The 27,623-nt window shown below is 41.7% G+C and overlaps 1 protein-coding gene across 1 annotated transcript in view; it reads right to left on the reverse strand.

The window, feature by feature from the left end:
- Nucleotides 1–27,623, reverse strand: part of ERC2 (ELKS/RAB6-interacting/CAST family member 2) — a 548,821-nt gene that overhangs the window by 443,719 nt on the left and 77,479 nt on the right. Inside the window, exon 3 of the mRNA XM_081935890.1 lies at nt 7,233–7,649. Within this exon, the coding sequence (XP_081792016.1) occupies nt 7,233–7,649 (417 nt within the window). The remainder of the gene's footprint in view (nt 1–7,232; nt 7,650–27,623) is intronic.

Here is a 27,623-nt window from a genome sequence, read left to right on the forward strand (position 1 = left end):
AGCTTTATTTTAGAGCACCTTTCCCATTTTGGGTCAAAATACTGTAGCCTCCTATTTTCAGTATATTAGCAGTGCTGATTTCTGAGAACAGTTTGCTATGGGGGGCATTACAATTTCATCTACTCAAGTCATAAATCACATCCCCAAATTCTTTTAAAGCAGTTTGAAAAAACGGATACAAAAAATAACTTGTTATAGACATTGGAAAAACTGCCTTTAATCACAAATGTTGCCCAAATGCAAAAGTCTGCAAGTTGCTAAAAGTGTAATTTTAGATGAATGTGTTTTCTTTGTCATATCCAGTCATTTATTTAATAAAATAAGTAAATAAATTTTAATTTACACAATTTAAAACCAATGTAGGTTCTTTTGCCTACATTTTCTCTTTACTAATAATCCATGCTTACCAAGGGTAATTGGAGCCAGGAATCTGTCGCTAAGCGATATATTCATAATGTGGGATATTTGCAACAACACAGCTGGCTGTCCTAATGGTCGTTGTTTGGTGAATCCGTCACAGTGCCCTGCATTCCCATGTTCAACATATGCAACCTCCTGCCAGCTGCCCATCAACTTTGCTTATGGGACACTGGCTGGGAAACTCACACATGGCAGTTGTGGTACTGCAGAACACTGTGGCATCATCATTGCAAGCCACTTGCCGAATGTTCAGATCATGATTAAGTGACCTTGGGGATGTTGTAATAGTGTAACAGCCACAGCTAAAAGGACCAGTCATAAGTATGCCTTGTTTGGCACTATTGCAACTTTGGACAGTTGCTGAGCAAGTCGATGTTAAAAGAGGATTACTCTCTGGAACAGATGCAAGGTGTCCAGTAACAACCAGAACTTTACAAAGGCTTTTGCCGATGCTTTGAATTGTCTGAATTGTCTTGGAAAGTAAACATTTTAAGAAGAGTGGAAAAAAATTACTGTCCAGGTGTTCACACATTTCCTCCCTAAATCATACCGTTAGTGTAAACTTTGGTAAGAGATTTTACAGAGATTATAAGAATACTAATGCTGCGGTTTCTGGTTACTCCAAATCTAATTCTATTTGGATCCACTGATCTATAAGAGAAAGTTTGGGAATCCTGGTTTTGAAATAGCTGGTTGCTAATCATGTGTAAACTTTGCTTGTTCTTTTGTTATTTTATTTTCAAAGGACTAAACATGTTCTACTCATTTTGGGAAAAGCTAAATATTTGAGTGTATCCAGAATAACAGATTTGGAAGGGATCTTGAAGGTCTTCTAGTCAAAGCCCCTTCTCAGGCAGGAAACCTTATTACCCAACACATTTTTTTTAGAATAGAATAGAGCTGGAAGGGATCTTGGAAGTCTTCTAGTCCAGCCCCCTGCTCAAGCAGGAGAACCTATACCATCTCAGACAAGTGACTGTCCAATCTCTTCTTAAAAACCTCCAGTGATGGAGCGTCCATGATTTCTTGAGGCAAGCTGTTCCACTGATCAATTGTTCTGTCAGGAAATTTCTCCTTAATTCTAGGTTAATTCTTTCCTTGATTAATTTCCTTCTATTGCATCTTGTCCTGCCTTCAGGTGTTTTGAAGAATAGGTTGAATCCATCTTCTTTGTGGCAACTCCTCAAAGTAGTATTGAAACACTGCTATAATGTCACCCCAGTCATCATTCTTTTCATTGAACTAAACATACCCAATCCCAGCAACCGTTCTTTGCATGTTTTAGTCTCCTGTTCCCTAATCATCTTTGTTGCTCTTCTCTGTACTCTTTCTAGAGTCTTAATATCTTTTTTACATTGTGGCAACAAAAATTGGATGCAGTATTCTAAGTGTGGTATTACCAAGGCTTTATAAAGTGGTATTAACACTTCATGTGATCGTGATTCTATTCCTCTGTTAATGCATCCTAGGACTATGTTGTCTTTTTTGGCAACTTCAGCACACTACTGGCTCATATCATTAAGTATGCCTCTTATAATGCATATTATTAATAATATGAATATAATGCATATTATTAAGTATTATTAAGTATCTGTTGAACTTATACAAAGCACAATAACACAAGGCATTTGTAAATAACCTTTGCTCATAGTCAGGCAGTATAAAAATATCTTGCAATGAAAACTGTAGGAAGGAAAGCTGCCATTTAAATAAGAATGCTTTCACTATTAACATTTGTCAGGGACAGCAAAAGCTACCTTCAATGGCTACATTTGGAGACAATTTCTGCATCTATCTGTCGTCATGAAAAGAATAAGTATTTCTTGAACAAAACGCACTCCATTTTACTTCATTTTTCTCAGAGGTGTCAGCCTTCACATCAAGAAATTCATCTACCTGCATTTATTTGCAAACATCAAAATGGGCCTCATGCAGTGCGATTACATTTTGCTCTGAATAAAAGAAGATTTTAAATGTTTTCCAAAAAACCATTGCTTATTCTATCTTTTATCACATAGCTTAATCACAGAGGTATCCTATTAAAGCTAAAAAGCATTGTGAAGACAACTGGAAACATTAATAGTAAATCTAATATTTTTTATTGCAATTTCCTAATAAGTATGCAAAATTGACCATTGTATCCTGTTAAAATCTGACTATCCCATACACATTCCCGCGAGGTCCGGCTCCCCCTCATTCATGATCTAATTTTGGAGGGGGAGCCGGACCTCGCGGGAATAACGGAAACCTGGTTGGGCCACGAGGGAGGGTTACCCCTCGTGGAAATGTGCCCACCAGGTTACCAAGCATTTCACCAGCCCCGGGCCCGGGGAAGGGGCGGTGGGGTAGCAGTGATTATCCGGGAGGACTTAGAGCCGAGGGAGTCCACTGTGCCACAGACGTCCGGATGTGAATCCCTTGTTGTGAAATGGGGCCCTGGGAGGCAGTTGGGCCTGCTGATAGTATACCTGGCTCCCCGCCATACATCAGCGACCCTGCCTGAGCTCCTCGAGCTAATCTCATCGGTGGCGGTTGAGACCCCCAAACTTTTAGTAATGGGGGATTTTAACCTGCCGTCAGTGGGAGAAGCATCAGAGGGGGTTCGGGAGTTCATGGCTTCCATGACAGCCATGGACCTGACTCAAATGATTCAGGGCCCGACACACGAGGGAGGTCACACCTTGGACCTCGTTTTTGTCTCTCGCCAGTGGTTGAGTGATCTGGGAGGAGTGAATTTAACCATCACTCCTCTATCATGGTCAGATCACTCACTCCTCCGACTTGACTTCCCTGGTGCTACCCCTCGCTGCGGGGAGGCGGAACCGGAAAACACTAGATGGTTCCGCCCCAGGCGCTTGATGGAACCAGACAGTTTCCAGACGGAGCTTGGGCCACCTCCTGCAGCCCTGACCCGCCCTCGGGTAGAGGACCTGGTGGCCGCGTGGAATAATGCGACTACCGGGGCCTTGAACTGGGTGGCGCCTTTGCGGCCTCTCCGGCGGCAACGATCCACCCTGGCTCCTTGGTTTACTGAGGAGCTAAGGGTGATGAAGCGCCGCAAGAGATGCCTAGAGAGTCGTTGGAGATCCTCCCGATCCGAATTGGACCGAGCACAGGTACGAGCCCATTTAAGGACGTACCTAGTGGCATTGAGAACGGCCAAACGTCAATATTGTGCCGCTCTCATTGCATCCGCAGAGAACCGCCCTGCCGCCCTGTTTCGGGTGTCCCGCTCCCTTCTGTTTCAGAGGCCGCGGGAGGCCCCTCTACAGGGTAGAGCAGAGGAGTTTGGGAAATATCTGCTGGATAAAGTCGCTCAAATCCGGAAGGATTGGGTCCCCTTCAGTGGCCCAGTCGAGACGCCAGTGGCGAGTCTTGAGAAACCTTTTTGGGAGGAGTTTGACTTGGTTGCCATCGAGGATTTGGACAGATTGCGTGGACGACTGCGACCTACCACATGTTTGCTGGACCCGTGTCCCTCCTGGCTTGTACTGGCTTCCTGGGAGGTTACACGCGACTGGCTCCTGGGCCTAGTGAACGCTTCGTTGGGTGAGGGGTCTCTCCCAGCCGCCTTGAAAGAGGCGGTGGTGAGACCCTTGCTCAAGAAGCCTTCCCTAGACCCTACGGAGCTGGCCAATTATCGTCCTGTCTCCAACCTTCCCTTTTTGGCGAAGGTTGTAGAGAGTGTGGTGGCTTCTCAGTTCCCACGACATCTGGAGGAGAATGATTATCTAGACCCGCGCCAGTCCGGCTTTCGCCCTGGGCACAGCACTGAGACGGCCTTGGTCGCGTTGGTAGACGATCTCTGGAGGGCCAGAGATAGGGGTTGCTCCTCTATCCTGGTCCTATTAGACCTCTCGGCGGCTTTTGATACCATCGACCATGGTATCCTGTTGCACCGACTGGAGGGGTTGGGGGTCCGGGGCACCGTTTTGCGGTGGTTCGGCTCCTACCTCTCCGGCCGGACGCAACGTGTGTTGGCAGGGGGGCAGAGGTCGACCCTAAGCCCCCTTACTTGTGGGGTGCCACAGGGGTCGGTCCTCTCGCCGCTCCTGTTCAACACATACATGAAGCCGCTGGGTGAGATCATCCGTGGTTTCGGGGTGGGATATCATCTGTACGCTGATGATACTCAGCTGTACATTTCCACCCCGAACCACCCCAACGAGGCCATCGAAGTGATGTCCCGGTGTGTGGAAGCCGTACGGGTCTGGATGGATGACAACCGACTCAGGCTCAACCCTTCCAAGACGGAGTGGCTGTGGGTTCCGGCCCCCCGGTTCAACCAGATAATTCCATCTCTGGCCATTGGGGGCATTCAACTTGCCCCCGTGGAGCGGGCGCGCAATTTGGGCGTCCTCCTGGATGCCAGGCTGTCCATGGATGAACATGTGACAGCCGTGGCCAGGGGGGCGTTCCACCAGGTTCGCCTGGTGCGCCAATTGCGCCCCCTATTGGACCGGGACGCCTTACGCACAGTCACCCATGCGCTGGTGACGTCTCGCCTGGACTACTGTAACGCTCTCTACATGGGGCTCCCCTTGAAATGCACTCGGAGACTGCAGTTGGTCCAGAATGCGGCCGCGCGGGTGATTATGGGGAGTACCAAGTACTCCCATGTGACACCTCTCCTGCGCGAGCTGCACTGGCTTCCTGTGGTCTATCGAGTGCGTTTCAAGGTTTTGATTACGATCTTTAAAGCGCTCCATGGCTCAGGACCTAGTTACCTGCGGGATCGTATTCTGCCCCATACATCCCTACGACCCATCCGCTCGCACAGAGAGGGACTTCTCCAGGTGCCGTCTACCAGACAGTGCCATGGGGCGGCGCCTAGGAGCAGAGCCTTCTCTGTGGCGGGCCCAGCCCTGTGGAATGACCTCCCCCCGGATATTAGGACTACTACTGACCTCCGCTCCTTCCGTGTCAAGCTCAAGACCCACCTTTTCCAAATAGCTGGCCTGGCTCGACCATAACTTAGTAACGCTCCTGATGGGTTTTTAATTTGGTAATTTTATTAGGGGATTTTAAATTGTATTTTTAACTGTCTTTCACTTAAGTCCATCCTCCTCCATGCACACATGCACATATGTATATGTCTCTGTTTTTTGTATATATGTTTGTCTTATGTGTATTTTTTATCTGTTTGATTGTACGCCGCCCCGAGTCCTTCGGGAGAGGGTTGCGGCTAATCAAATAAAATTATTATTATTATTATTATTACATGCATTTCAATGTCTCCTCATTAGCTGACATAAACACAGAAAAAGAAAAGAAAACAAAGGTACAATCCATAGTGACTTTATTGTACATTGTCTGAGATCACTGGTATAGATTCACATCCAATCAAGCTGCCATAAAAAGTTGCAAAAGGCAGAATTGAATAAAAATGGCCCCAAAGCTAGTAAAAGACTGACAGAAGTATTGACCCATCTCTGTGTAACATAAGGAACAAAATATGCTATATTATCCTGAAAGCTTCTTGTTCGTCTCTTGTTTTGGCATGAAATATGCAGCTTGAATAGATGAGAAAGAATTCCAGTAGGTAGGAGTTACCTTCTTTGGCATCTCTTCTTCACTATCACGTCTGATTAATTCTTAGTAAGCTTTTGCTCCATTAAAGCTGGCAACTATATAATTTCCCTAAAACTCACATTTCTACAAAAATGGTGCCAATGTTTATTATTTGCACCAAATATACCTCCAAAACTTTACTGCAAAACATGCTGCAAAGAATGATGCTGGGCTGTAATCTGTACAGTTGCTTTATGATTTAATCAAGATTAACTCTTCCTAGAAAAATAGTTTTAGGAAATTAGAATTCTAAGAATTAAGCACGTTAGCATAGGAATTGTCAGATTAAAAATTGGATCAAAGGTCAGTTAAGGCAGGCATGCCCAACCGTTGGCCTGCGAGCCATATGTGGCCTTGCACAGCTACTAATGTGGCCCCACAAAATCATAAACCTTCAAAGGAAATTTGTAATTTATATACCTTAACTATAATGCATATTTATATGCAATCCAAGACAATTTCTCTTCATTCAGTGCATTGAAGGCAAGCCAAAAAGTTGGACACTCATGAGTTAAGGATTGTATGTATACTTCAATATGGCTGGAAGAGGAACCATGTGTGAAAATGAGAGCGTTCTTCTTAGATCTTCTTAGTCCAGTTGGGTCCAAGTTTAACCCATGATCAACAGTGTGTATTTAGCCCAACCACTTTTTGGTGCTCTTTAGACCCTCTTTTGGCTGTACTATTAAAAATCAGCAGCAGACCCTTAAGCTAGACCAATTTTTGTACAGTAATACAGTAAAAACAGTATTAAGCCTTGTATAGAAAAGCTGTTTTACAGAAATGCAAAATCACCTTCCCAAGTAGTAAAAGAGAGCCAAAAATTCCCCCGTCAATAAATGTAAGATGCAACATTCAATTAACACGACAAGGATCCAGAATTCAGCTTTACTGCTCGCTGCTTTGCATAAACTATACGGAATGACTGGTAGGCCCTGTGTGAGGAAAGGAGTGCAGAGACATCCATTCCCCAAAGTAAACATCACTCATATAAAGTATAATAGTTTACAGTTAAGTTCCACAGAACTGCTAGCCAGAAATTAAAAATAGCGTTGTCGAAGCATGGGGATCACTTTCAAATGTTTACATTCTACTTGCCACTTGGGAAGTGGGTTGGAGAGGAAGACCACTTATAAAACTATTACAGAAAGTAAGATTGCAACCATCCTGTTTCCATTTGTTTTTTAGACTCTGCAAAAACCGCAGCGGAATTCTATTCAAAATGAGCATGGTTTCCTTACCTCTCTAAGATGGATGTTTTCCTTCTCTTTCTGGTCTAAGATCACTTCTAAATGATTAACCTGAGATTCCGCTTCTGCCATCCTCCGATGTCTTTCGTTTTCATCATCCATTCCTTTGGATGGCAGCCCTTTGCTTTGCAGCATTTCTAGAAGCTTCTTGATGGATTCATCTCTGGCATTCAGCGTCTGCTTTTGGGTCTCTATTCTCAGCTCCATTTCTTCCAAGGTTTTTCTCAAGAGAAACAACTCTTTTGCCTGTCTGTCATGCTCAGCTTGAAGCCTTCGGAAATTCTCCTCCGTCAGTTCAATCGTAAAATGCTCAGCACCCCGGTTACCACTTTCTTGCTGAAGGAGATGGTTAAGGTCCCTCTGGGTTCGAAGTTCATCTTGGAGCGCCTGGATTGTTAGCTGAAGATGCTGCAATGAAAAAGAAACTTCTAAGTAAAGATTTGACATTCCAAACATTAGTAAAATTTCTGGTGAGAATCTACACATGAGAGTGATAGTATTTGTTATGATGCTTCTTGGCTGCAGTTAGAAACCATAGAGAGAGATGAATGAAAAACACAAACAGTACAAATTACACATACTACCCAGAGTGAACCACAAACCTTATGACAAGGAGGTGAAAAGAGGAGTGTTAAAAATGTAAATGTTAAAGACTGGCATTCCATAACCAAACACTGTATCTAAAAGCCTTAGAAATCAGGTTTGGTTGGGGTGTAGGAGGGAAGAGAAGCTTAGACATTTTCATACAGTGCAACTGTGCAAGTGATTAGTGCTAATCACATCGTATGAAAGTAAAGGGGTTAAACTGTTGGATGAGGTTGCTAATGAAAGCTATGAGCCACTTTATTAAGCAGGATTGTTGCAGCTACCGAGATAAGCATATCAAAACCACACATTAAGAAATGCTACATTTTGCAAACAAAACTGATTGCAAAAAGTGAACAAACCTTTGTTTTCCTGGCATCCAAAACCTGAACAGCATGAGAAATGGAAAAAAAACGAAGCAAAATCAACATAAAGTTTAAATGCAAGCCAAAGCGATTCAACCAAAAGAACTAAAGCTCACTTAAAGCATCCCCAGCAGAAAATAAAAACAGTATCGGCTTATGCAGTTGCGTTACAATTTCATAATATTAGCACATGCACCCGCCCCTTCATGCAATCAAAAATGCAGTTTTGCACACAGGACCAAAAGAACTTGAGTTGGATTCAAAGTCTCCAACTTGGATGATTCAAAAATCATCCCCAGCAGTGTTCTGCACACGCCCTTGGCAATGCTAATGGATAAATCTGTAATCATCTTTCCTGATTTGTCTAACTGCGGCAACTTGTAACAGACCGGGGCATCTGTGGAGATGGGGAATCAGAAAAGTCAAGATGGGGGAGTGACTGCACAGCTGAAGACCTCTCCCTTAAAGAAAAGCAGAGCTTTCAACTACAGAGCTATGATTGCCATCTTAACTTTTATCCCACCCCACAAATGCCCCAGTTACAGATGAAAAAAAACATCTTTGAGTCTTATTTTGCTTTTCCATGCAGCATATTGTGTCTGATATGCACAAGACACTTTTAGGACCCAGAATTGCAACTTTGGATTCAAGTTATAATTAATCCATTGACCAAATTATTTAGTCTTGGTACCAATCTTCATCCCTATTAAATTCAATCTGTAGGTATTTGCTCCTACAGTACCATCTCAAAATACATGTGTTGGGTTGAATGTTCTTCCTTCACAAAAAGAGCAGGCATGTCACATAATCATATTAAATACTGGCATATGAACACTGAACATCAATTATAAACAGGATTTATTTTCATGTTAGCTATGTTTCTAGACTTCGTAGTCTTGGATTGTATTTTACTTACTGTATACAGTACTTATTGTTTAAAATTAACTTTCATGTTTAAGAATTGATTATACAAATTAGACTGTATGATGAGGCTTTATACACAGAAGTGTAGTTTTGAAAAATGTGCATATGTGTTTATTGTCATTTACTGAATATATATTAGTCCCAGCTTAGACTTTGGAAGATCCCAAAACTCGTGCTTATCTTATTTCTGAACACTAAGGGTAGAAATTGCATCTGAAACCAGTTACTGTTAATTTGTTTAAAGATTAATGTCTGCTGTTACTTAATCAATTCCCAAAGCCAGCTGGCAATTACATAAAATCTTTCTGTTATTAGGAAAAATATGGCAAGTACAGCAGAAATAAAAGGAACATCCTCCCTGCCTCCCAGCCATCATCCGGTTAAATGACAGAACACAATTATAGGCAAAATTACTAACAGAATTCCATTTCCAGAATGTACTACATTCTGTTTTTCACTATTAACCTTGGTTGAAAAAAATTGTAAACCAATCTGAGGGGTCCCTCAAAGAAGTGTATATTCCCCCCATCAAGATGGTTTGTTTTTCTGTACTAAGTTCCCTCTGCCCCTCCACACATACAGACATACACAAAGATCCTTAGGATGAGACTGAACATACTTAGGCAGACATTAAATGATGCAACATGGTTTCCAGGTATCCAAAATAATTGATGCAACTAGTCACAAAAAAAATCTATTTTAGAGAAAAACAACTTAGGGAAACTAAAAGGTAAGTCATTTGACTGAGATGATGAATATAACAACATAGAATAATAGTGTTGGAAGGGACCTTGGAGGTCTTCTAGTCCAATCCCCTGTTCAAGCAAGAGACCCTGTATCATTCCAGACAAATGTTTGTTTAATCTTTTCTTAAAAACCTCCAGTTATGGAACACCATAACTTCTAGAGATAAGCCTTTCTGTTGATAGTTGTTTCCACTGTCAGGAAATTTCTCCTAGAGTGGACTTCTTTTTCCTGCCTGTGTTAGTTCTTATTCATTTAACGTTCCAGGTTGGAGGAGTGGGGAAGGAAGCTAGTAAATTTATTTACAGTATTTATTTATTAAATTTATATGCCATCCATATCACTGTCAGGAGATTCTGGGTGGCATACAACATCATACAAGCAAAAATGGAACCATTAGAATTTTAAAATATTGAATGTTAAAACTATGGCAGACGTAGGCTTTGATTATAATGTTCAAAATCATTCCTTCAAACTTTTTTAGTAACATTTCCTTCCTCATTTATACATTTATTCCCCACTCTGCCATTCCTGGCACATAGTATACGTATGTATGCATAAGCTTCACTCTTAGCTTAGTTATCCATGGATATAGATTTTTTATATCCCTACATACCAGCATATACATAAATCCTTTCTAGAAAAATATAAGAGTGTATGCACAACTGTTACATTTATTCAAAATAATTGTGGAGGGGGTGGCTATTCTCCCAAATTAGCCATGAAGTGGAGGAAGTGTGTTTTAACTTCAGTGTTAAATTGAGTAACTGAATGATGAGTATGAACAATAAAAGTAAGTGGCTGAAGGAGACAAGAGAGAAGAAAAAGCTACTTTATTTCAAGAGGGATGGGGAGGGAGATAACTAATCTCACACCTTCTGACTTTTGCAAAGAAAATAACAGAAAGATGTAATAATACGAAGAAATCATTGAATGGGTTGTTTCAAGCAGTTGAGTTGAAGAATACTGACTTTACCTTCCACTTGTCAACTTTTCTCATTTAGAGGTTCACTTCATGGAGAGATCCCTTCATCCATGGAAGTTTTCCGTGCAAATCAGGACTCAAAAGGAGGTTGATGGACAAAGAGGCTCTCCACTGAAGCACTCAGCCTTAATACATGAGAGGGATGGCAGAGAAAAGAGCATAACATGCAGGCTGAACAGCACTGCTCATGCTCAGCAAACCTATTTGGATTAAAAATCATAGAACTCAATGGCTCTTTCTCAAGCAAATGTTGGAAGTTTTAGGTTGGCTAAAACCTATATGCCCTCAAATTTCTTTGGGTATATGTATGTTTACAAGGGCTCAGTGGCTAAGATGCTGAGCTTGTCGATCAGAAAGGTCGGCAGTTCACTGTTCGAATACCTAGTACCCCGTAACGGAGTGAGCTCCCGTTACTTGTCCCAGCTTCTGCCAACCTAGCAGTTCGAAAGCATGTAAAAATGCAAGTAGAAAAATAAGAACCACCTTTGGTGGGAAGGTAACAGCATTCCGTGCCCCTTCGGCATTTAGTCATGCTGGCCACATGACAACGGAAACATCTTTGGACAGTGCTGGCTCTTCAGCTTTAAAATGGAGATGATCATTGCCCCCTAGAGTTGGGAACAACTAGCACATATGTGCAAGGGGAATCTTTACTTTTACTATGTTTGCGAGAGTAATTATTCGAGCAATGCTTTGAAAAGGGGAGGGGGCTAAATTAATTTTAGAGATGGACAAAGTGCAGAAAAGAGCAACCAAGATGATTAAAGGCCTGGAGACTAAAAGATAGGAAGAATGGTTGCAGGAAAGTGTAAGTAAGCCTTTTTAAATTTTGCTTCTATTCAATCATATTTGATATTCTCATTGGTGCCCAATGTAGTGTTAGTATTCACAGTTTCCTGGTTTCTAATCTGATGTCTTAACCACTACACCAACCCGGCTCTCTTGTCAATCTAAAGATCCGCTTTTGCAGGAAAATAGAAAAACGAAACCATAATTCTACTTACAGCTCATTACAAAACAGCAATTTTATGGTAGCGCCAACAGGTCCTGGCAGATGAAGATTTCACAGTCTCGGTTAATCCCAGGATGCTAGGAATGGACTTCAAAGCAGTTACTGTTTACTTCACTGAAGTTTCTCCTGTTCATTAATACTTTTTTTTTTTTTACTGGCAACTGCATACAAGTGTTTCCCACTCATCATATATTTTCAGTTAGACTAAACAGATCATTTTATTTTCTTTTTTACCTCATTCTTATTCGGTAAAATAATTCCTTTGGATCTCCTCCAAGGACTTCTCGGACATTTCTTACAACAAAGCTGCCAAGACCTGATCGTACTACTTCAGCCTTTGCTTAATTTTGAAACTGTTTAGTTGTTTTTGAACTTCAGACATTGTCTTTGCATTCTACTACAATAGGGTTTCTTTTTTCTTCTGTAAACAAATTAACCCCTCCCAACACGCATACACTTTCTTGGTTCCAAGCAACATATGTATATATTAGACTTCTAAGGGATCTCCCTGCAAGATCAATAACATAATATGCAAAACCAGTATAGTCATTTTCTTCTATGCCATACAACTGAAAATAGCTCTTGTTGAGGGTGGATGCTCATTCTCTAAACTTGTGGGTTGGTTTTCAAACATTTCATTACCAGGCTAAGTAATATCTTCAGCAGAATTTAGAGATTGTCAGTGTTGTACATTCCTCTGAAGCTGTTACCTAGCCTGGTAACGAAATGTTTGGCAACCAACCCATAAGCTCGGAGAACAAACCTCCACCCTCATCCTATCCTCGAGTTACAGATATTCACCACTATCGCACAGTTATTGTTCCTGTGGCCCAGCTACAAAATAAGGGATTTTTCAGCAAGAATGGTTTTTTCTTCCTCACGAAACAATACTGGAAAAAGCAGACGCAAAAGGCAAAAAAATCCATGTCTCTCTCCCTCCCTCCCTCCCTCTTTCTCCCTCTCTCCCTCTCTCCCTCCCGCTCCTTCACCCCCCCTCTCCCTCTTCCTCTCTTCCTCCCTCTCTCTCTCTCTCTCTCTCTCTCTCTCCCTGTCCCTCTCTCCCCCTCTATCCTTCTTGTTAAACATAGATCTTGAAATACTTCTCACTCGTTTTATTCTCTCTTAGAAAGAAACTACCTCATTTGGACAAAAAGTGTTATAACCACCTTTTCTTATTGGGATCAGCTTTCCACTTGCATTGGGTTTTTAGGGAAGTGCTAAGAAGAGATCCCTTCTGTCACCCCAGTTCAGTTCCAGGAACTACTATATTTCCTGTCTTTCACAGTACTCTTTTATTCCTGCTATACATGTATCCAACATATCTGTGTGTGTGGCCTGGAGCAGTCCCTGCAGTTTTCCTGGCAAGATTTTTTCAGAAGTGGATTGCCATTGACTGTTTTGTAGGACTGAAAGAAAGTGGCCCAGAGTCACCAGTTAGCTTCATGTCTAAGGTTGGACTAAAACTCTAGTCTGGTGCCTTAACCACTACAGCAATCCAGGAGGCTCTGTATAATACAAATAGCTTTTGAAATAAGTTAATTTAAATCTTACATTCCAGTAATATATTTGTATCTTCACTATGAACTATTGTTAGGATTAGTCTCGGTCCTCAAGTTCAGAAGATCGGACTGAACCTACTCTTGAAAAGTTTGTGGAGGTTTCAAATGGTTGCAGAATGTGGCCAGAGAAGCTATACTGGGAGCCCAAAGAAGGGCACATACTGTATAACAACTCTGCTCCGTGAACTGCACTGAGTTCTGGTTTGCTTCTTGGCCCAATTCAAGGTGTTGATCATCTATATATATAAAAACAGCTGTGGTGTGTGTGTGTGTGTGTGTGTGTGTGTGTGTTCCAGCAATTTCAAACAAACTTGATACATAGATGACTTGGTCTCTGGAAACAAATATTGTAGGGATAAGGCACCCCTAAAATCCCTTGAGGTGTGTGTTCTGTTAAGATACATCCTGTTGTTCCTTAAAATGGATTCTACTGTACAGCACAGTTGAGTTGCCATGGCAACAGCTTCACAGTACTCCACAATACTCTCCCTTACTCTTGTAAGGGGAAAAATCCAACATTAGAAATTACGTTTGGTCCAGACATTTTCCCCCTATAAATAAATATCCGGGCAATGCCGGGTTATCAACTAGTTACCAATAAAATCCTACATGGCATAGGCCAGGTTACCTATGAAACCGGCTTGATCTAAACACATCCTCCCATCACTCTCATTCAGGTAGGGAAGTCATGCTACAGAAGCTGTCAGTCAGATAATTCCGACTGGCAGATTTATTTATTTATTTATTTATTCTTCGCATTTCTAAACCGCCCCCTCTCCCAAAAAGGGACTCGGGGCGGTGTACAGTCCACACAACAAATAACAGATAAAATACAAATATAAATATAAATATAAATATACGTATATATGTGGAGGAGGTTAAAATTAAGAGTACTGTACAGAAGAATAAATATGGGTCTAAAAGCCCTAAAAACAATTAAAAATTAGAACATTACCCTTAAAATAACCAGATGAGAGTATACTACTAGGAGTTCATAGTTGTAACATTTATAATTATGCCAGGCCAGCTAATCGGAACAGGTGAGTCTTCAATTTTTGTCGGAAGGAGCGGAAGTCCAAGGTGGTTCTAATGTCGGGATCAAGGAAGACGGCCTTTTCTGCCACTACCCCTGCTTTGTGGAACATCCTGCCCAAGGGTGTGAAAAGTCCCCAATCTGGCCTTCCACAAACCTGGCTGTATAACCTTGCCTTGGGCACACAAGGACCCACACAGCAATTGGACAGGTTGGCCCCATTAGAAATCCCCCCACAACTATTTGTATTAAAAATTTCCTCATCTTGAATCTCTCCATCTCTTTCAATTTTATAATGTTATAATGTTGTTTTACAGTTTTAATAAATTATTTCATTTTAATGTTTGATTGTATTGATTAAATTCTACACTGCCCAAAGCCCCTCTGTGAGGTAGATGGACAGTTAAGAAGTTTGATACATAAACAAAATAATAAACCTCAGTTGCCTGAAGAGAATGTCCCTGAGGCACACAACTTAGACTGGATCAACTGATCTGGAGCTTGATTTAGACAAGATCCTGAGCCCTGCAATATATCACAAGTCAAGACAAGAAGGTGAAAAGACTTAGACTACTTGAAAGAAAGAAATGTAACTCAGACAATTAGTCAGGCCTATGTAAAGAGGTTGGTTTTGTCACTTGTGTTGCTTTGGATGGAATACTCAACAGGGATTTGTCTCTCTGGGCTTTTTAAAAAGTATTTTCATCATCTAAGAATATATGGTAAAGGTTCCTCTCACACATATGTGCTGATCATTCCCGACTCTAGGGGGTGGTGCTCATCTCCGTTTCAAAGCTGAAGAGCCAGTGTGGTCAGAAGACATCTTAGTAGTCATGTGGCTGGCATGACTAAATGCCAAAGGCACACGGAATGCTGTTACCTTCCCACCAAAGTGGTCCCTATTTTTCTACTTGCATTTTTACATGTACTTTTGAACTGCTAGGTTGGCAGATGCTGAGACACGTAACAGGAGCTCAGTCCTAGAGGAGATCAACCCTGACTGCTCTTTAGAAGGCCAGATCCTGAAGATGAAACTCAAATACTTTGACCACCTAATGAGAAGGAAGGACTCACTGGGGAAGAGCCTAATGCTGGGAAAGATTGAGGGCAAAAGAAGAAAGGGACGACAGAGAATGAAGTGGCTGGATGGAGTCACCTAAGCAGTAGGCGTGAGCTTAAATGACTCCAAACGATGGTAGAGGACAGGAAGGCCTGGAGGAACTTTGCCCATCGGGTCGTGATGGGTTGGACACGACTTTGCAATTAACAACAACAAAAAGAAGATATGTACTTTCCAATATGTTAATGTTATTAAATATTTTCAAATGCTATAAATACCATGTGTAACTTTTATGACATACAACTATTATGTATAAGCAAAAATAACTCCTGTTACTCAAAATAAATGTACCTCCAATTACACTTAAAGTTACGCCCTAAGTGTACATCTCTCTTTCCTCTTGTATAAGAAGAGCAGACTGATTTTAATAAGCTGGGTCTCTGGAATCATTTTCTTGAAGAGAAATTTTTAAATCCAGCAACTTGGTGGGGGGGGGGGGAAACCCTACTCCCTGCCACCTTCTTTCAAAAGTCTGGCAAAGTACAAGCAAAACTAAATATGTAGCAGTCTGCAACTACAGCTAAATTGGGTTCGTTTCAGTGAGTCAAATCCTACACTGTGTCTATGCTCAAGGATTCTGTGCCAGACTCGCCTTCCAGTTTAGACTGGAAACCTCTAAATAATTGCAGGGTAGAACTAGTTTCCATTCAAAGTCTGTGAAAAGATTGCCTGACACTTTATACTGCTAGAAATATAAAAATGGGGAGAAGGAGGAGACGGAGAAGATCAGGACTGCAATCATGACAATAAATAATCATTTGGAGAAGCTGCTTCATCCTGGGATAATAAAACAGATTATTATTAACAGATGAATTGGGAGGACTAATTACGAAAAAAAAAACCCACATCTCAGGTTATTAAAAAAAATATTAAGCTAAGTATCTAAATGGAGAAGACTCAAACTCCACATCATTTCTTAACACTGTATTTTTCTCTGTTGTATTCTTCCTTAATTGTTGAGATTTAAGTAACTGGTAGTCTAAAGAAACGCTTGCAAGGAACTTTTTGGCCACACGATGGCATTGCATCCATATCTTGCAAAGACAGGTGAATGTGTGCAGACAAACAATGGAAATACATAATTGAACTTTTCCTGGAACAGTGAGGTGGAAGCCAGTGAAGTATGTTTATCATGCCCATGTGTTAATATATAAAGTTGCAGCTTTTCTTAATTCTAGAGTTGGTCTAGCATCTCTTTGGAAATAAGAATCGATCTAGCAAGCCCTCTTTGTATAATAACAGGTTCTTTGCTGCTTTCCTGAGATTCATGATCTAATTTTGGAGGGGGAGCCGGACCTCGCGAGAATAACGGAAACCTGGTTGGGCCACGAGGGAGGTTTACCCCTCGTGGAAATGTGCCCACCAGGTTACCAAGCATTTCACCAGCCCCGGGCCCGGGGAAGGGGCGGTGGGGTAGCAGTGATTATCCGGGAGGACTTAGAGCCGAGGGAGTCCACTGTGCCACAGACGTCCGGATGTGAATCCCTTGTTGTGAAATGGGGCCCTGGGAGGCAGTTGGGCCTGCTGATAGTATACCTGGCTCCCCGCCATACATCAGCGACCCTGCCTGAGCTCCTCGAGCTGATCGCATCGGTGGCGGTTGAGACCCTCAAACTTCTAGTGATGGGGGATTTTAACCTGCCATCGGTGGGAGAAGCATCAGAGGGGGTTCGGGAGTTCATGGCTTCCATGATAGCCATGGACCTGACTCAAATGATTCAGGGCCCGACACACGAGGGAGGTCACACCTTGGACCTTGTTTTTGTCTCTGGCCAGTGGTTGAGTGATCTGGGAGGAGTGAATTTAACCATCACTCCTCTGTCATGGTCAGATCACTCACTCCTCCGACTTGACTTCCCTGGTGCTACCCCTCGCTGTGGGGAGGCGGAACCGGAAAACACTAGATGGTTCCGCCCCAGGCGCCTGATGGAACCAGATAGGTTCCAGACGGAGCTTGGGCCACCTCCTGCAGCCCTGACCCGCCCTCGGGTAGAGGACCTGGTGGCTGCGTGGAATAATGCGACTACCGGGGCCTTGAACCAGGTGGCGCCTTTGCGGCCTCTCCGGCGGCAACGATCCACCCTGGCTCCTTGGTTTACCGAGGAGCTAAGGGTGATGAAGCGCCGCAAGAGATGCCTAGAGAGTCGTTGGAGATCCTCCCGATCCGAATTTGACCGAGCACAGGTACGAGCCCATTTAAGGACATACCTAGTGGCATTGAGAACGGCCAAACGCCAATATTGTGCCGCTCTCATTGCATCCGCAGAGAACCGCCCTGCCGCCCTGTTTCGGGTGTCCCCGCTCCCTTCTGTTTCAGAGGCCGCGGGAGGCCCCTTTACAGGGTAGGGCAGAGGAATTTGGGAAATATCTGCAGGATAAAGTCGCTCAAATCCGGAAGGATTGGGTCCCCTTCAGTGGCCCAGTCGAGACGCCAGTGGCGAGTCTTGAGAAACCTTTTTGGGAGGAGTTTGACTTGGTTGTCATCGAGGATTTGGACAGATTGCGTAGACGACTGCGACCTACCACATGTTTACTGGACCCGTGTCCCTCCTGGCTTGTACTGGCATCCTGGGAGGTTACACGCGACTGGCTCCTGGGCCTAGTGAACGCTTCGTTGGGTGAGGGGTCTCTTCCGGCCGCCTTGAAAGAGGCGGTGGTGAGACCCTTGCTCAAGAAGCCTTCCCTGGACCCTACGGAGCTGGCCAATTATCGTCCTGTCTCCAACCTTCCCTTTTTGGCGAAGGTTGTAGAGAGTGTGGTGGCTTCTCAGTTCCCACGACATCTGGAGGAGAATGATTATCTAGACCCGCGCCAGTCCGGCTTTCGCCCCGGGCACAGTACAGAGACGGCCTTGGTCGCGTTGGTGGATGATCTCTGGAGGGCCAGAGATAGGGGTTGTTCCTCTATCCTGGTCCTATTAGACCTCTCGGCGGCTTTTGATACCATCGACCATGGTATCCTGTTGCACCGACTGGAGGGGTTGGGGGTCCGGGGCACCGTTTTGTGGTGGTTCGGCTCCTACCTCTCTGGCCGGACGCAACGTGTGTTGGCAGGGGAGCAGAGGTCGACCCTATGCCCCCTTACTTGTGGGGTGCCACAGGGGTCGGTCCTCTCGCCACTCCTGTTCAACACATACATGAAGCCGCTGGGTGAGATCATCCGTGGTTTCGGGGTGGGATATCATCTGTACGCTGATGATACTCAGCTGTACATTTCCACCCCGAACCACCCCAATGAGGCCATCGAAGTGATGTACGGGTCTGGATGGATGACAACCGACTCAAGCTCAACCCTTCCAAGACGGAGTGGCTGCCCGGTTCAACCAGTTCCGGCCCCCCGGTTCAACCAGTTAATCCCATCTCTGGCCATTGGGGGCATTCAACTCGCCCCCGTGGAGCGGGCGCGCAATTTGGGCGTCCTCCTGGATGCCAGGCTGTCCATGGATGAACATGTGACAGCCGTGGCCAGGGGGGCGTTCCACCAGGTTCGCCTGGTGCGCCAATTGCGCCCCCTATTGGACCGGGATGCCTTACGCACAGTCACCCATGCGCTGGTACTAAGTACTCCCATGTGACACCTCTCCTGCGTGAGCTGCACTGGCTTCCTGTGGTCTATCGGGTGCGTTTCAAGGTCTTGATTACGATCTTTAAAGCGCTCCATGGCTCAGGACCTAGTTACCTGCAGGATCGTATTCTGCCTCATACATCCCTACGACCCATTCGCTCGCACAGAGAGGGACTTCTCCAGGTGCCGTCCACCAGACAGTGCCATGGGGCGGCGCCTAGGAGCAGAGCCTTCTCTGTGGCGGGCCCAGCCCTGGGGAATGACCTCCCCCCGGATATTAGGACCACTACTGACCTCCGCTCCTTCCGTGTAAAGCTCAAGACCCACCTATTTCAAATAGCCGGCCTGGCTCAATCATAACTTCATAACGCTCCTGATGGGTTTTTTAATTCAGTAATTTTATTTAATGGGATTTTAAATTGTGTTTTTTGATTGTCTTTCACTTATGAGCCTACCTCCTCCATGCACATGTATATGTCTTTGTTCTTTGTGTATGTGTGTTTGTCTTTGTCTGTATTTTATCTGTTTTGATTGTACGCCGCCCTGAGTCCTTCGGGAGAGGGTTGCGGCTAATCAAATAAAATTATTATTATTATTATTATTATTATTATTATTATTATTATTATTATTATTATTGCTCAAAATATATTTGAGTCTAGCAAATATATTGCCTATATATTTCTAGAAGTTTAATAAAATGAATAAAGAAATATTATCTAAGATTTAATTAAATCGTGGGGAACCAGTTTTGCAAGTTTTGTAATGTGGACAGTGTTAATATTCTCAAAACCTATTGATTACAGGCCACCAAGTCATTTTTGGCTCCTAGCAACCACATAAATGCATTTTTTCCAGAACAATCTATCCTAAGCTATTCTTTCAAGTCTCCCAATGATTTACTATAAATAAATCTATCTGTCATGCCACTGTTCACCCTCTTCTTTTCTACTTTTCCCAACAATAAAGCCTTTTCCAGAAAGTTGTGTCTTCACATAACATCACTGAAATAGGATAATCTGAGCCTTGTCATTTGTGCTTTGAATGAGAACTTTGATTTGAGGGCGTTTTGTATAGGGTAGTTACTTGATTTTTAATGCACATATTAAATCATCACTACAAAAGTAATGCTTGATGAGATAGCTAGTTTTCTCTATAAGCGTAGATACACTAATTGTGACCTCAAGCTACAAGTGACTTTATCAGCTGGGTCAAAATGCTACTGACATTACTGGTCAATTATAAAGCATTTTTGTAGAGATTTCTATTCCAGTAAGTAACTGAAATAAAAATATTGAGTTTTATTAGAACTCTCTCTCCCTCCCTCCCTCCCTCCCTCCTCTCTCTCTCTCCCCTCCCACTCAAGGTGGCAAATGTAACTAATGCTTTTGCTTCCTCTTTTTCTAACAACCCTGTGAAGAGACTGCACTGAGATAGAGTGACTGGCCCAAAGTAACATAGCCAGATTTCATGCTCTCTCATACAATATAAGGTGCCGTAATGGCTCAGTAGTTAAGATGCTGGTCTTGTTGGTTGAAATGCCAGATTATTGAGGCCCGAGTGCCACATGACAGAGTGAGCACCCATCTTCACTTAGCCTACCTAGCAGCTCAAAAGTATTCAAATGTGAGTAGATAAATAGGTGCGACTTCAGTGGGGAGAGCACTCTAAGTTGTCCTGCTGGCCACAACATCCTGGAAATGTCTTCGAACAGCTCGTGGCCTCAGAATGGAAATCAGTGCTGCCCCCTATAGTCAGCAAAGAGTAACAGAGTAAAATTATTCCTTCCGTATAATGTAAAAGAAAAAAATATTTTGGATGATTGAAATGGGCATGTCCATGTATTTTTATTGGTGAAAATATGGAAATGATTTGCCATTGTTTTTATCTGGGAAGTTTCTTTCAGCTTCCCAGTTCAGCCTTCAGTCATCTGATATCCTGGTAGTTTCCCGTGTAAGCACTAACAGTCTAATTCTGCTTGGTTTATGAGCCAAGGCTGACAAAGATTTTGTAACCTGCTACAGACTGCACACACAGACCCAATACTAAAGAGAAGGTTTTGATTCTTATTAAATCCTTCATTTCCCCTTAGATCATTTTACAACTAGAACTTTATTGAAATTCAATCCAATGAACTCAGGTTTGCATGTAAACCGTGATGCTCATTTAAAAAGAACTCTCTTGCCTGTGCCATGAAATTGGCACGAGACATTCACAGTACTGGAGTCTCAAAGAAACTAGATGTATAAATTATTTCTGGCACTGCCAACATTTCCTGGAGTCATGTAGCCAGAGTACCTGTAGGCTGAGTTCTTTTGGCAGTGATGAAGAAAATATTATGCCTTGACTTTCACAGGTGCATTTCACCTTCTGTTTCTTATTTCAATCCATAAAGTGTTAAAGAACAGCACTTCTGAAAAAATTAGGTCACAGATGTTTCAAAGTTTAATTCAAGCTAGAATTTTTAATGCACAAATCACAAATATGGAGCAACCAGGTCATCAAAATCAATAATTAAATAATAATTATATTTGATTTGCTATTCTTAGGGGGATCTTACATATTGGCTTGAATGACTTACCAACCATTGTTTAGAGTCACTAAATTAAGCAGTATAATTTTCACAGAAACAAAGATGGATGTAGCCATGAGCCATTTCTGACAAATTATTTTGACTACCTTTCAGCTTTCGCCACATCAAAATGTGGACAGACTTGAATCCTACTAACAGCAGAATCCTTCTCCTTTTTGGTTTCCAGGGTGAGGTCTCTGCAGCAAAGATTGTTCAAGTACATGCTTAAGAGAAGTGATAGATACTTATATATTGCCCTTTAAGGAGCAGCAGTGACTAAATAGCTTAAACGGGCTTTGGATAGGATAGTGATATTATAGACAGTTTAAAATAATAGATGTGGAGTCCTTGCAGCTTTCTAAGCTTGGTTGCTTTCTGCGCTAGAGGTAATGAAAGCCTGCAAAAAACAGCCAAGATCAGAGAGCACCAAGACTTCATACTTCAATCCTAATCCATCATTATTCTCTTCTATTACAATGACATATCTCAGGCATGGGATATGGATGTCAAAACTGGCAAGGCAATGGGACAGAATGTTGTGATTCAAGCCCTCACTCATTCTGAAACTGTTGAGGGGCTTACATTGTGAAATATCACCCAATATCACCCAACACAGAAGCATGAATAAGTTCCACCTCTTTTATATGTGTGTTGCCATGTGCTTCACCAAGCCTTTCCATTTTTGTCTCTTTGACCTCTTTATGATTTGTTCTGGAATTTGCACTATGAATATATATATAATACAGAATTAAAATGCCAATGGCAATCAAAACATCTCATGAGCTTTGTAAACCTTCAAGTTCTATTTTTGCCACTCGGTTCAATCCTGGAGTCAGTTATAGGAAACTGAGTGCATAAGAGCCAAGTAATAATTATAGGCTTCTACCATCCTAGAGTTTCACAGCCAAAGCATTGTTCTAGAAATTGAAAAGAGTCTATATATTTTGAAAAGAAATAAGCCATCTGGATATGTCTGGCTTGACTGGCAGTACCTAGCCAGTTTTAGTTGATCTCAGCAAAGCTCAATAGAATTGAATTTGATTAGTACTTGGATGTGAGAACACCAGGAAATATTGGGCAATAGGTTATTTAGACTAGACTAGACTGAACAACAGAGAATGACAAACCACTTCCATACTGTTGCCAAAAATATTATATGAACATATCCTAATGATTAAACGATTAGAATTTTAGCTCAAGAGTTTTTATCTTTTCCTATTAAGCAAGATTGGTATGCATGAGTGAATTATAAGAGGAGAGGGAATAAATTTCTGATGTTTGTTCTCTTTGCGTTGGCTGTTGTATTGGGTGCTCCAGAACAAATTATACCTTGCTAATTGCAAGTGATATCCTTTTATGCTTGTATTTGCCGTTGTCTGCAGAGGAGTCATTGAAATATTAGGGAACCCATGGAGCATTTATACTCGCCAACTGTAACTAGACATCCCACTTAGGACAAAAAAAAATGTCAATATGCACTGTAGAGTTCAATTTACAGCATTTGTGTGTTTTACTCTGTGTTTATTGCTAACTGTCCTGACATTGTGGGTTGTCATTGAAAGAATTTACAATTGAAATTTCTGCAAGTCCCCCAGACCCATTTAGAGCCATAAAACTTGCACACTTTTAAGACAGCATAGTGAGAAGTAATAGTAGATGGATAGGAGTCCAGCTTTGTTATCTGAAAAGTGGTGTTCCAGAAATTTAAAGACATCTTCATAAATCACTAGGTCAGACATTACCCTGGTAAAGGGTTCAGGGTGCCTTTAAGAAACAGTGTAAAATAATTAAATATTTAAAAATGCACCATGTATTTTTTTAAAAAATGTTTTCTTGAAAGTCTTCTATATGGGCCCCTTCCTCTTTCATCCCTGTCTACTTCACTAGGGAGAGAGGGAGGGATACAAAGTGAAGGAAGATTCCCATGTAAGAGGCTTTTGAAAGAAAAGTGAACTATAAATCTAACAAATATATAAATAAAACTTGTGGCAACTCTCGTTGTAATCCCCACCATAGCCCTACTGCACTTTGCTGTTGAAGCACCAGCTTTCCTTCTGGTGGGAGGAAAAAACAGTGCAGTAGAACTTGCTAATGCTATGGGTGAAAATGAACAGATAATAGGTTGGCAGCTCTGCTCTCTGGCAGCTTAAAACAAGGAGAAATGCTATCCAACCTGGGGGATTTTGAAATGTAGAATGTTGAGCCAAGTTATAGCAATTTACACACTGAAACATTTGACCTATTGACTCAAATAAAGCAATATGATAAGTAATTATTCATGTGATTAGCAGGAAAAATCCTTAAACTCCAATCCAACTTTATTTTGGCTTGAATTACATTTCCAAATGAATTGTTTAAGTCTTATTATTGGCAAATGAAGGAAAACAGGAATAACAAAAAAAAGCCCAAAGCAGGTAGAAAAACTTAAATTTAAATACATATCAGAAAAAGTTAATTTGAACATATAGTTCCACTAAATATTTTTATGCATTTCTCCCAAATTGTACATCCTCGAAATGTATTTCAAAATGTACATTTCATTACAAAATGAAGATTTTTTTCCAGCTCAAAGTGTAGAAAACTGCAAAATCCATATTATAACTATATTCAGACCTATCTGTGATTCAGAGCAAAGATCAAATTCCTCAGGTATGTATAACTGTGCCATTTTCAGTATAGCACTTCTCTTCTGCAAGTGTATTGATTTAATCTGATTATTGTGAGACTGCATGCAGTTGCAGATCGAAGGCCAATGTGCTATATGCTATTCAATAAGTATGGCAAGAACTCAAAAAGAATATCCATGTACATGTCATATCAAATATATAGAGCAGGGGTGTTAAACTGAAGGCCCGCGGGCCATATTCAGCCCGTGATGTGATCGGATCCTCCCTGTGGGGCCATCCGGGAAAATGTAAGGGGCCAGCCCGCATCACTTCAGCCTGGTCTACCCGCGTCACTTCGGTCCAGTCTACCCAATGCGAAGAGGAAACATTGGGCCAGCATGGCTTCAGCCCGGTCTACCCAATGTGAACAGAAAACATGCCAGCAGTTTGGGGAGTGGCATCAAGCTGGCCACCTCCACCCAACTGGCCACACCCAGTGAGTAGCATCAAGCTGGCCATGCCCACCCAGTCAGCCACACCCACCCAGTCAGCCACACCCACCCAATCAGCCATGCCCACTCAACCCCCTGAGGTCAACCTTGATGCAGCCCTCAATGAAATTGAGTTTGACACCCATGATATAGTGCATGGCAACTATTGCTGATATTATTATATCTTTATTTAAATATTTTTTTAAAAACTTTGAGTTGAGCTCAACTGACTACATAGATCCATCCATGCAACAATATGGAAATAATGCCTCCTTCTGGGATAGGGGTTCTCCCAACCCTCACTTTCCAGTTTCTGGAATTTCTTGGAGTTTTCCCATCATTGTGATACCCAGCTCCAACTGGCTTAGCTTTTTCATAGTTGGTCAGGTGCTGCCATCCTGAAGTGTGCATAATCAAAGTGATTATTTTACTCCCAGAATAAAAAAAACTAAAATCTTCTCATCTACACAGCAGTCTAGTTTCTTCACTGGCTACTGTTTCCCTTCATTTCTAATATCTTTAAAATCTCATTGTCAAAATCATTGACTTTCCGGTTTCACTTTCTTGTCCTATTGTTAGTATAATCCTGATGCCTGGACTGGTTCCAAGATGTTGTAGTCCACTCATATCAACACATATATTGCTAAACTCTGCAGTATTTGCCTTTGCCTATCAAATTCACATTGCCTTTTTCCGATGTTCAATTTCTTCAGTCCAATTGAACTATGACTTTTTCAGACAAAACAATACTTTCTAGCCATTTGTATAAAGCATAAGTGACAGGAAAACACCACCTGCATCACTGATTGTCAAAAGAGCTGCCAAATGTAGCTTGAATTATTTCCTTAAAGCCCCAGATGAAAAAGAAATTCAAACAAGTGGAGAGTGCCAAGAGCTTTCATTTTGATTTCGACTGAACTTCATCCTAATGAACATTTGTTCTACTGAACAGTTTGTTCTTAATGGAAACAAAGCAAATTGTGAGCTTTGTCCTAATAATCACCCTGCATATATTAAACCACAAATGTTTCGTCTGCTGCAATGGAAAACAAATACATATCTGACACTTAACACTTGGCGTCCCTTTGCCAAAATAAGTTTATCTGATGGGAACCACAGAAGAATGTTTGAGTGGTGAGGATAAAAACTATGACAATACCCTCCAAGGAAGGTTGGCTTAAACTCATTCTTTCCCTTTTGAATCTTCTGCTCTTAAATATTTTATTCTGCAAGGCAGATAAAAGGCAGAGCAGGTGACAATTGATTGGTTGTGATTTGTTCTTCTTTCAAAAACACCATGGGTGGATACCATGTGGTGTGTGTCAGAGAACAAATGTTTGGGTGGGAAATGAAAATTGCTAATATTTACAGAAGTGAGTTAGTGAAATGTGTGAGAATGGGATAATAATGTATTGGGGAAACAAGAAGAGAAAGGCGAGAATAGATGGCTGCTGGGTGAACGTGGGTTCAATATTGAGTGGATGACCATTACAAAATAAGAGCATTGGTGTCTGGGTATATTGGAATGAAAGAGGATCACATCACAAAGAAAATATATGAAGGAAGGAAGAATGGTGCAGTAAGAAAACTGTCACTGTATAGAATTGATGAGGTCTTCCAAATAAGAAAGATGGTCGATTTTAAGGACAAATAGCAATGTATTGATCAGGGTAGCAAAAGCAAAAGCAAGAATAGCAAAAGCAAGAATAGTTGGCAAGAAAAGAAAGAAATGGAGAAATATAACAAATAGCATACACTATTTAGATTTCCTTCCCCCCCCCCCTTTTTTTTTTAATTTACTTTGGTTATGCTCTTTGCATAATGCTATTTGCTAGAAAAAGGTATAGTAAGATAAGTATTTTACATTTTTTTAAAAAAAATATGTCTGCTCTGAGAAATCCTAATTAGGGTTTTTAAACTGTAAATAAATAATTTAAAACCTACTGTGTGTCATTGCTAGAATTACTGTTCAATAGTCCTTGCATATGCATTTTAGATATGATTTAGTATTAAAAAAGATAATATAAACAATCAAGACATGTATTAACTGCATTCAAACAGAAATTTAAATGTTCAGTATTACAAGAAAAAACATATTTTCATCACGTCTCCTACTCTGGCATTGATGCGATCAAATAGTAATCATAATTTATTATTGTATGGGTATCCTAAAGCTGTAGCTAAACCCAATTGCAATTAAAGCAAGCCGGCTACATAATCTTTGATTTCAATTTGGCTAATTTAGGTAATCAAAATTATCATTTTTGAGGGTTGCTTCATTGAAGATAAACAAGTGCAGATGAATGAGCATGCATATAGTATATAAGTTCACAGTACAGGGAGTCTTTGAATTAACAACTATTCATTCAATGACCATTTATAGTTAAAATAGCAGTGAAAAAACTAACTTACACTTACAACAATCACAGAGTCCCCATGACGATGTGATCAAAATTCAGGTACTTGACAACTGGGATGTTTTTACAATGGTTGCAGTGTCCTGGACTCACGTGATCATCATTTGACACTTTCCCAGCTGGCCTTTGACAAGCAAAGTTAATGAGAAAAGCTGGATTTGCTTAATGACTGCGTAATTCACTTAACTGCAGACATTTGCTTAACAACCATGGTTAAAAAAAAAGGTTGTAAAATCAGGCACAACTCACTTAACAACTGCCTTGCTTAGCAACAGAAATTCTGGACCCAATTGTGGTCTTAAGATGAAGTCTACCTCAGTGGTGGGTTTCAAAAAATTTCACTACCAGTTCGATGGGCATGGCTAGGTGGAGGGGCCATGTGACTGAGTGGAGTGGGTGTGGCCAACT

This window comes from Natrix helvetica (genome assembly GCF_964273705.1).
Source record: "Natrix helvetica genome assembly, chromosome: 1".
Lineage (NCBI taxonomy): Eukaryota > Metazoa > Chordata > Lepidosauria > Squamata > Natricidae > Natrix > Natrix helvetica.